The sequence below is a fragment of the Peromyscus eremicus genome, chromosome 7, assembly GCF_949786415.1.
Source record: "Peromyscus eremicus chromosome 7, PerEre_H2_v1, whole genome shotgun sequence".
In the NCBI taxonomy this organism is placed as follows: Eukaryota; Metazoa; Chordata; class Mammalia; order Rodentia; family Cricetidae; genus Peromyscus; species Peromyscus eremicus.
Window position 1 is genome coordinate 108,790,579 of NC_081422.1, and position 12,017 is coordinate 108,802,595.

The 12,017-nt window shown below is 37.3% G+C and overlaps 1 protein-coding gene across 1 annotated transcript in view; it reads right to left on the reverse strand.

The window, feature by feature from the left end:
* Stt3b (STT3 oligosaccharyltransferase complex catalytic subunit B) overlaps window positions 1-12,017 on the reverse strand; it is a 78,650-nt gene that overhangs the window by 24,309 nt on the left and 42,324 nt on the right. Inside the window, exons 4-5 of the mRNA XM_059268827.1 lie at window positions 2,666-2,731; window positions 462-561 (exon numbers count right to left, since the gene is read on the reverse strand). Of these exons, the coding sequence (XP_059124810.1) occupies window positions 462-561; window positions 2,666-2,731 (166 nt within the window). The remainder of the gene's footprint in view (window positions 1-461; window positions 562-2,665; window positions 2,732-12,017) is intronic.

The following is a 12,017-nucleotide window of genomic DNA, read 5'->3' on the forward strand; positions in this document are numbered from 1 at the left end:
ACCTTGACATTTTACATCTAAGTTCTCATCAACTCTAACATAAATGAAATTCTTTTGATAAAGTAGCACAGGTTTTATATGAGACATCTATGCTCTTTTGCTGTTTTATCAACTAACCACATCCCTACATGGGATGTACTACTACATAATGCTCCTACCCACCCCTCTTTCCCCAAGACCTTGGAACAGGCCAGCTCACTAATAAATACAGTGTTAGTACAGATAATCAGAACCAATCACACAAACTATTTCTACCTGTTATACTTCATGTGACCACCTGAGGCCTGTTTCTGACCATCCCTCCCCCACTTTCTACTTTTTTTTTTTGCTTTTGAGAAGGGTCTCATGTAGTCAAAAAAGCAAGTTCAACATAAACAAGTACTACCTTTTCATGGGTGGACAATACAGAGCCAACAGGAAGTCTGTTTACTGAGAACGAGCACTGGAGGTAGAACACTCACCTATGTAGACTCTCTTGCTGTACCTCTGCATCAACAGCAGCACAAACACATGGAGAGGAATAAGGTTGATGATAAACACATAGCCTCCCCATGCAGAGACCTATGGGAAAAAAGAGGCTTAGACACATGGCTTCCCTCACTTCCTAAAACAGGTTTGTCTCATTTGTCATGACAAGCTAAACATGAGGAAATGCAACACTACGATTTTTAGCAATTTTCTTAGGTAGCATATAGACATAACATAGTTCTTATTTTTTTTACTGATAAGTCAAATAACATGATCTCATAAGCCCAGTAAGCTTTTTTAAACTCAGGAGAATAGATCAAGATAAATTTTATTTCATAGGAAGACTAAGAACATCACATAATTATGAATTGGCAGAAACTAGGCTGTCCTGAAAATGAGTTTTAGAATATAAACCATAAATTTTTAGACTAGAACAAGCAGCTTTTATTTAATCTATGATGATTATTTACTGAAAGAAAGTTCACTGAGCTGAAGAACAATGAATTCTGGCACTGGTTAACAATCCAGCTAAAGGGGCACTCACACCCCTTGGTCACACTGTGGGGTTCTTAACAGTGCTGAATGGCTGCAGCCTCAAGATGGATTACAAGCGACAACTTTATTTAAAATATAATATATATGTCATTGAATTATATGTATGCACATTTTTAAAATCAGAATAACTATGGCCACTCAAGTCTAAATATTTTTAAAAGCTAATGTTCATTCTCAACCACTACAATGGATTGACTTTTCATATGCTCAGAACAGATAAGAAGCTCTTTAGGACCAAAGCTCATCAGCATGTTCTAATTTAGTTAGAGGCTGAAAGATTCATTGGCTATCAAGTCATCTTATGAGGTCACGTGTTAGCACACAAGCATAGTTCAAAGTAACTTCTAAGGACCTACCATCAGTTCGTAATATATAAACACCTGTTTACTGCTTAGTTACACGAATTCCCTCTCCCCCCATACACACCAAAACCCCAGTGTTACCCTGAGCTTAAGCATCAAGACCTAAGAGACCCCTGGATATTCCTAACATTGAAAGTGACTTGCTTAAGCACAGGGTACAACAGGCACCCCAGGCATTAACCGATTTAGAAGGACCACAGAAAACTAACACACCTATTTATTATTCTATGTAATTAGTTTTAACAATCAGTTTAAATTATCATTAATTTTCACATAAAACACTACATAGGCTATAGGTGAAAAAGAGGCAGAAGTGTAAAAAAAGAAAAGTAATATTGAACCTTAACCCTGAGAGGTCTATTTAAAAATGATGAGGTAGCTTATGGGTTAACACAGCATGAGCAATGCTTGGGTAATGGCTGTATGGAGTTCACGATTCTGTAAGTGCAGCCAGAATCAATATGCCACCTCATCTCTGTCCACTCACGAACAGACAAACCAAAAGCAATACGAATGCCTGTCTCATGTTTTAAAGCGGTCTTGCTCATTCTTTGCATGATCTTTTACTCTGGGGTTTTATTTCCTTCTTTTCTGGCCTATCCACCACAGAAAATTTTCATCACTTTAAGGAATGCAAAGAGAACATTAAGTCTCCCTCTTCCTTTCGTCTTCTCAGGTAACCTTCCTTTGGGAGAGTTTTTTCACCAAGTGACCTTATTTCTCTGGCCTTCCCAACTTAGTGATGAACAGATGATGTGTATTTTTATAACTCATGATTATGTGACCAATAAACAGTCAATTCCAATAAAGGAAAACTAGCTTTTAGTTAAATATTTAAAACTATTTGAATGTTAAACAGAAGCTAAATTCATCTAAACTAAACATGGTTCTATGCTCTGTATTTGACAGGTAAAGTTTCTTGTTCTTTTTAGCTTGTAATGTAATACTTGTCCATAAAATGAAAAACATAGGAACAATAAAAACATATTTAAATTCAATTCTAGATGTCATTAACAAGTTAAAATCTTTTAGAAATTCAATGCTAAGAACAACTGATTTGTTTCACTTGCTTATAATAAATACCACATCTGAGGACTGAATTATTAGCTCTCAATAAAACACATGTCTCTCCAGCACCAGGGTGTGAGGACCGCAATCCAGGTACACACTGAGCAGAGTCCAACACCAACCTCAGACAGGAGTGGGAAGGAGAGGGTATGGAGAAAGAAGCTGCTCTTGCTGCCCAGAGCCCTTAGAGCAGTGCCAGGCACGGATCTTACCATGTAGAAATACGACAAGCAGCAGCACATCGTCCAAAACACAGACCCAGTTTTCACAGACTTTACCTAAAAACAACAAAAGCAAATCCCATTGTAAATGTGTATGAAGACAGTTAATCATCTAAAAGGTACTGAGTGAGGACTGAGGCTTGGCCATCCCGGCTGACTTAAAATAATTTTCAACACTGAACAAGACACAATTTAATAAATGATTCTCTTTTGGTTAGTTTTCAGTAAAAAGAACAAGTAATGAGGAACAAATTACCCCCCTTTTTATTTTCTGTCATGACATGGTTAATATCAACAAACTAGAGCCTTAAATAAATGTGTTCAGTGAATCTACATTTTTATATGGTTGATTTGCTAAACCTAATACCTTTATATTTCTTCATCTGAATACATGATCATATATATATATTTTTTTCCCTAAGATTTTAGTTAAATATTTAAAACTATTTGAATGTTAAACAGAAGCTAAATTCATCTAAACATGGTTCTATGCTCTGTATTTGACAGGTAAAGTTTCTTGTTCTTTTTAGTTTGTAATGTAATACTTGTCCATAAAATGAAAAACATAGGAACAATAAAAATATATTTATATTTATATTGGGGGCAGTGCCCAAGAAAGTACAACATGGAAGAATTTTACTTATGTAGTGGGCCTTCTGGGAGACAGTTCAACAATATACATTTTAAAATATTGATTATGGTATCTAAAACTTTCTAATTGTAAAAGTAAGTTTTTCAAAATGGAAGCTTAGAAAATATATATAATATATATTTAAATTGTGATGTGTGTGTGTGTGTATATAAAATAAATAAAACTCGGACTCCCATGCACTCTGTCAGCCTTCTGCCTCCACCTGATACCCAGCATGCCGCAGGCCACCAGTTTTCATCTCTCACCTGCCTATACTCCAGAGTGATTTACTTCAAACTGGTTCTGGTCTGCCAAGACATTGAACTATCAAGGGTCCTAACCACCTTCCATGTTGTACTTTCTTGGGCACTGCCCCCATTACTACACAAGGTACACAGTTTCTTTCTACCATATTACCTGTGTATCATAGTTAATATTCTTGTTTATACAAGCTTTTTTAAAACTTTTTGTGACTATTTCTGTCTCCTCACTGAGCCCATATTATTATAATCTACATTAAGAAAATCACAATGTATGTTATAGCCACTAAATACATTCCATAGACTTGCTTCTTTCTTTTGAGATAGAGTTAGGGTCTTACATAGCCCGGGCTGGCCCTCAACTTGCTACATAGCTGAGACTTGGCCTTAAACTCCCAATCCTCCTGGTTCTCCTGTCCAATTGCTGAGATTACAGGTGGGCCACCATACCCAGTTTAATTCCATGTGCTTAATTTTCCTCAGGCTCTAAAGCCAAATGGACTGGCAAAGAATAAGAAGTCAAAGATTTTTATCAGTGTTGGCAAAAAAAAACCCTTGCTAGGCTATGCTGATACATAATTAAGTCCTCCTCCAACTGAGGGATAAAGATACAAGATAAGAGTTTCAGTCAAAGTACAGTTTGAGATCATATGGTATAGCCAGGCACTGAGTATCTAATGGTTCTCTGAATGCCAACAGCAGGGAAAGCTTCAACTACATGAAGCCTTGGAAGTGGCAGGATTTATACAAAACTTTCAGATATGATGCAAGGTATCCAGTCAACAGTCCATAGTGGATCTAACAGCAGCAACCCAGATGGAGGGTTATGAAACTGAAAAGTACATGCCTGTAAAACACAATCCATAGAAGGTTAAGGTGAAACGTGATCTTTACTATATTTAAGATGTAAAGGGCTTAGAGAGATAGCCCAGTGGTTACTGCTCTTGTAGAGGACTGGAGTTTGTTTCCCAGAACATATGGAAGCTCACAATCACCTGTAACTTACAGCTCTTCTGGTCTCCATTGGCACATACTCACAGATATAATTTTTTAAAAATTTTTTTAAAGAACTTACAAAGCATAGTAATAACAGAAGTGGCTCAGCATAGGGGTAGGGAAGGTGTATGTCTTAGAAATGATGACAGTATATCCCAGATGGTGTGACAGAGGTGAACAGCATGCATTAAGTTCTATGAAAACAAAACCAGAGTAAGAGAATCTTCCTGAAAGAGCATCAAGGTTTCAAAGAGGCATGTCTTGAGGGACTATAGTAAGGAGGGGGACATAACATCACCTCCACTATCTCAAGGGAACAAGAGAGGTTCCAGTGGGTGAGGGAAGACACAGGAGGGGCTATGCAGGCCACGCCCAGGAGCTGCTTTTATACCACAGGTAGTAAGGACAGGTAAGAGGAGAGTCAGAAGTCCTTCACTGGGGTTCTAGTTTAGAATGGATGTGGATGGACAGAACTGGTGATGTTCAAGACCAACTCGCTCTATCTTAGGGTGAGCTACTGGATCTAGACTGAAGGGTGAAAACCAGTTTCCCGGGGAGGCCCACAGATAGTCTGGGGATTCGGTTTTGTAATTGGTCTTTGATAAGCTAGTATCAAATGCTCGGTGGAAATAATGTGACAGGCTCACTATGCATAAGCACTGTCTTACCTTTAAACTGCTTCGCTAGCAGACAAGTTGAAAGAACTAAGCTTGAAACAAACAAAAACGTAAGACGGAGAGTAAGTTTCAAGACCAACTAGAGTCACTCTAGTGGAAAACAAAGACAATGATACAAAAGTTAAACTGCAACCAGACTGAGAAGTTTTTAAATAGTCATGAGATTACCAGTTTATTTGCTGAATTCTTAGCTATATGCCATTAAATGTGGTTTTACATGTGCAAAGCCCTAGGTTTGATCCTAGCATCAGAAATAACATTTTCTTCCAAAGCTAATTGAAATTGAAATTTTTATCAGTTAAAACTTTGACATGAGACATGTCTGGGGGATGAAGCTTCAGAGATTGTTCACTGAAGGCAAAGAGAAGGAAAAGACCAGAACTAAAACAGTTTAAAACAACCATGTCAGGACTGGGGGTGGGGTGGGGTGGGTGGGTAAGCTCAATGGTAGAGTGCTTGCCTAGCACACATGAAGCCCCAGGTTCAATTACACACACACACACACACACACACACACACACACACACACACACTTGCATAAAATAACCATTTCAGTGTACATGGAATCAACCAAATAAACAAACTGAGAATCGAGGTCTTCATGTCCCCAAAGCTTGCCCTTCTCTCCACTCAGCTTGGCTGGTGAAAGTGGAATTCAATCAGAAATCAGCTGGTATATTGCCCCTGGACTCACTGCAGAATCAGAGTAGTAAGCATGCAAACAGCTTTGCCAGCTAAAAGTAAACCCTGAACACATGAGGCCATCTACCACTCTGCTCATCCAAAGTTCTAAGAACAGTTAGGACAAGCAGACTAGTCAGAAACCAACGACATGAACCTGGAATGAAAATGCCATCTGAGATAAGGTCATTTTTCATCTTCACTGAGAAGACACACACCTAAGCTTGGGAAAATTATCAGAAGATAAGCTGCAACTTTGAAGGTATTCATCACACACCAGACTAACCAATTGTGTGCAAAAGCTTAAACATACATTCCACCTTTGGCTGACATACATTTATGTGGACAGGGGTGATCATCAGGAAGCTAAATTAAATTACAAAGGTTAGAAATAAAAATAACAGTAAATATATCAGTGTAAAACACCAGAGTTGCCAGCTTTTAGTTTACATTTAATAATCCAACATAACCAAAGGGGGTAAAAAAAAAAAAGAAAAAGGAAAAGAAAAGAAAAGAAAAAAGAAACAAAAGCCAAAGTTATAGCACTAGCTACATTGCCCCACTTCCACCAAGTGTACAGAAACAGGAAAGGATGCTCCATGTTTGGGGAAAAAGAGAGCAGTCAGCAGAAACTAGACCTGAATGGGCCTAGGTGTTCAGACTTCCGTCAACTATTATAAATCAATGAAGATACATATTTTTTAAAAATGGGAAATGTTTCAACAGGGAGCTTCAATAATGCAGTAAAATATGTACATTTCTGTACTAGTGTGAAGAAATTAGAAGCAACTAGAAATTTGAGAGCATAAAAGCACAATAAAACCACATGGTCCAGGCTTAAGAGCAAATTTGAGATGGCACAGGCATAAATGAACAAGAAAGCTCATCAATTAAAACCATCTTAATAAAAGAAAACAGAAAAACTCCAGAAGAGACTAAAGAGATGGGGTAGGGCATTTTGAAATCATAACTTGCCAAATTTTATGGTGAACAATCTAGAGAGCCATGAACCCCAATAAACCACCAAGTATAATAAATAAAAGAAAACCAAATAAATTAGACAAAGAGGAAATTCTGAAGAGGAAAAGAAAGGAAAAAAATATATGGCTACAACGCTTATTAGCTGATCTCTCATCAGGAAGAAACAAAGCATCATCCTTAAAAAAGAAACTATCATTAAAACATGAAGGCAGGCTGTTGGGTGCGGGGGTACAGGCCTATAATTCCAGCACTTGGGAGGCAGTGGCAGAAGAATAAGGCAGAGTTCAAGGCCAGGCTCAGTCATATAACAAATTTAACACCAGCCTGGGCTACCTGAGACGCTGTTACAACAGAACAAAAGCCATCAATTTGTGTGTGTGTGTATGTTACATATATGACATGTGTATGTAAACACATACACAATTATCTGGATTTTTCGGCTGGTGACAGACATGCATACATACATATATGATGATAATGGCATAAGAGAAAAACAATGGCGCTTTATTGGATCCACACTGCTAAAATGTACTAGAATTACCTTAGTAATAACCTAAGGCAGATTGTACTAAGTTGAAGATGCATGGTGTAAGCTGAAAATGCAAAGTGTAACCACTACATACAATAAAGTTTTTTTAAAAAATTAGAACAATTAAAATTAAAAATATACTTTAGCAGATAGAAAGCTACTATATTACAAATACAAATCAAACCACAGAAAAGGCTGTGCTAAGTGTGAATTCACCAAACACTCTAATCAAAGAGGCAGAGTTGGTCAGGACAGATTTGAGACCCATCTACAAAGTCTTTTAGAGTTGAAACGTTTGAATTTAAAGCTTATCCAGGGTTAAGTCTTTTCTGAATGATAAGAAATCAATATAATTGGGGAAAGTAATTAACCCAAAGGCTGGATAAACCTTAGCTAGGCTAATCAACTAAAGAGGGAGGATACAAAATGGTAAAAGCAGAAATAAGAGACATCATTACAGACTATACAGAAATGATAAGAGACTTGGGAATAACTTGTGACAACAAATCAGACAACTGAGATGAAATAAAAGTGGTTCAAAATAGATACATATTACCAAATTACTCATGAAGAGAAAGATCAGATCACAACAATGACATTAAAAAGAGCAATTAAAAATCTTCCAGGTCCAACCGTGAATTCAATGTTAAGTAAAAAACAATGGCAATCTCACAGAAACTTTTTCAGAGCATTGACGAGAAAATACTCCCTAACTCATCAGAGAAGCCTTCTGCAAACCTAATATCAAAATCAAACAAAAACAACCCAAAAAACCACTGGTCAAGATTTCTCGCCAACTTAGATATAAAACGCCTAACAAATGTACATAATATAAACACAGCAATATGTACAAAGGTTGTACACTGTTAGCAAATTTTATCTCATGAAACAAAACTGTTTTAACATCTGAAAGTAAACTAACCCAGTGATCCCCTGTCTGGGTAATTCTGATTCTTGGGGAACATTTGGAAATGTCTGGAGTCACTTTTGGTTGTCATCAACAAGGAGACCTACAGAGTGTATGGAGGTAAACAGCCTATCATACACATGACACAGCAAAAGATTACCCCAACCAAAATATTAATAGTGCAGAAGTTAAGAAAACATGACTACAACAAAGGTAAAAAAATGTGATCAACCTCAAGAGGCAGAAAACAAAATCTGAAAACCAAGGAAAGCTTCTTTAAACTATACTAAAGAACAGCGAACCTACTATCATACAGGTACTTTTCTGAATGCTTCCATCTACTTAAGTCAGACCAAGTGAGGGCATCCATTGTCCTTGCTTCTGATATTCAACACTGTGTTGAGATTCTAGTCAGTACAAACCAGAAAGGAAAATAGGTATACACACTGGAAAGCAAAAGGCAAAGCTAGCCTTTTTACTTGGGGAAAGGCAGATAACACGACCTTGATATGTTTAAAATCTTAGGAAATCTAAAAGCAAACAGAAGTAAAGTTAGCACATAAGTTTATCACAGGACACATGGTCAATACATAAAAATTTCCATTACACAGAACTTATTTACTATGACATGATACTAAAGAAGCTAGTGAGTCAACAAGGTAAGTGTGGTCTGTAGGATCACTGGAATAGAAAAGACTCAGCAATAAACCCATCATTATGCTTTCTTTGGATCAGGACAAGGTCAGGATGTCCTCTCCCACCACTTCCATTGGACACAGTACTATAAGTCCTAGTAAAGCCAACAAGACAAGGAGGAAAGAAAAGGGACGCAGACTGTAAGGAAGAAATAAAGCTGACCTTTTAAAAGATGACATGACTGTCTAACAGAGAAAATTTCAAGGAATCAAAAGAGCCACTGAAACCAAAGTGAACCAGACACACAGCAGGATACAAGAGTAATTGACACCTAATATTTAAATACACAATAACCCTTCAATACAGTACATATGTTAGTTCATAAAAATGAATTTTAAAAGAGTATGTATAGAATGTATAAAGAGAAACCCAGCAAAGTTTGATGAAAGAAACCAAAAGATTTTTAATATAGAAATATTCCATGTTTATGTTAGGAACTCAATAAAATCAAATGTTTTTGATTAAAAAAACAAATTAATTCAAAGTCTGTATAGAAAGGCAAATACTCAAAAGAGCTAACATGATATTAATAAAGAGAAATAAAATCACAGGGATGATATTACCTGAACTCTAAGACTTACAAGACAGTCAAAGGACCACTGACATAAACAAAAGCTAGGGGTCTAAAGAGGCTCAGCAGTTAAGAGCACATACTGCTCGTGCAGAGGCCCCGCCTGGCTTCAGTTCCCAGGACTCCTGGAGACTCACAACTAACTGCCAGTAACTCTACCTCCTGAGGACCCGATGCCTTCTTCCAGCCTCCTTGCATATCTGCATTCATGTGGTACACACACACACACACACACACACATATACTTTAAAATTTTCAATTAAGCTATACAGTTTTTAGAAAAGAAGGTAAAATTTACTTACAGCCTAGACACACAGAAAAGATACATCCCATGCAATCCTGAGCTGGTCTCTTCCAGAGTCACTGAGAACCCACGTGAGTCCAGGCAACCCAGGTCTAATCAGAGCTTTTCTCCAAGAATCTTTAAAAAAAAACTTTGCTTCCAGAAATTACAAGGTCCTCTGTTACCAGAACAAGTCAACATTCATAATTTTCTTAAATAAAAATTGTAGGAGTGGTATGCTTGTATGTGTATCTCATATATGTATATTCACCCCTAGATCTAAGCCCAGTATGTATGTGTGTGTGCGCACACATGTGCCTATTATGAAGCCCTTGGCTCCTGCTTCAGCACCACATAAAACCAGGTGTAGTAGCACATGTCTATAAAATTAGCACTAGGAAGGTGGAGGCAGGAAGAGGGAAATTCAAGGTCATCCTAGACTACACAAAGAAACATCAGAGATGAATATTTTAAAGATAAATCCAATGTGATTGCCTAAATAACATTCAAGAACTTAGTATCCATAAGTTCATATACTGTGACCAGTAAATATCTTACTAAGTAGGCGATAAAGAACACTCTTTTATCACAGGCAGGTCTATTAGAAACCATGGCTTTATATCTATAAGCATGGGCTATCTTGTTTAAGCTCACAGTACTAACAGACTTGTGGAAAGAGAATCTTGTATCACCTTAACAACAAGGAGAGAAAACTCGCTCAGCAATCTACAAAGTACCAAGCTTTCTTAAGTTACCAGGCAGCTAAAGTAATGAAGCAATGAATATGCAAGTATTAGGATAGCTAAAGACCCCAGACACACAAGCAGCCTCACACTGGTTGCCATGGCAAAGATTTGGAGGGGCTCAGCCTTAGCAACATTGTTAAGTCACACGGAAAATCAGAAAATACTGGACTTGAAGCAGGGTAAAGCTCAGTGGCAGAGTGCATGCCTGGCATATACAAGACTCGGCCCTCAGCATAATAAAAAGGAGGAAGGAAAGAGAACTTTTTTAAACGGAAAAATTAATGATGGAATGAGATGTAATCAGTGATAGAATGCTTGTGAGCATGTGCAAGGACCAGATCTCCAGAACTGAAGAAAGAGACAAAGCAACGAATCAAAATAGAGTACAGAAATTGATGAAATTCTTGTGTATTTGTTCAAAATGCAGAAAAAAACTGGACACAAACATTTACAGTACCATCATTTATAATATCCAAAATTTAAAATAACTAAAGACTGACAAATGTGCTATGATACAATGAAATATTATTCAACTTAAAAAATACATGAAGTATCTATTTATAACACAACATGGATTAACACTGAAAAGTCTGTTAAGGGAGAAAAAAACCTAGATTAAAAAAAAAGGTCAATATATATTATATATATATTTTTTTAATTTCTCTGTGTAGCTTTGCGCCTTTCCTGGAACTCACTCTGTAGCCCAGGCTGGCCTCAAACTCACAGAGATCCGCTTGGCTCTGCCTCCCCAGTGCTGGGATTAAAGGTGTGCGCCGCCACCACTGCCCGGCAAAAATTTTTTTTTAAATTTTTCGAGTATATTATATTCTTTACATGGAGTTCACGTAAACTCAAAGGAAAAGGCAGATTGCTGCTTTATGGAAAGTAGAGGAATGAGAAGTTTATGACTCAAGATGGATACAAAACCCAATCCAAAGTGGACCAAAAATCATAATCCAAGACCTGAAATTTTGAAAATGCTAGAGAAAAAAAAGAGGAAGAACTGCCAGATTTAGATATATTTTCTGACCAGGAGTCCAATAGCTCAGGAAATAGCATCAACAATTGACAAACGGGATGACATCAAGTTATGACTGGTTCAAGATTGTGGCTTTTGCATTGTTGAAATCTGCCATAGTAGCATGCACTTCTCTCTCTTTCCTTTCTCTAGCTCTCTTGCTAGTGACTGATTACTTGTTATTTATTTTTAAATTTACTTTATACAATATGAAAATAATTCTTTTATTCAAGTTCAAAATGGATCATAAGCCGGGTGGCGGCGGCGCACGCCTTTAATCCCAGCACTCGGGAGGCAGAGGCAGGCAGATCTTTGTGAGTTTGAGGCCAGCCTGGTCTCCAAAGTGAGTTCCAGGAAAGGCACAAAG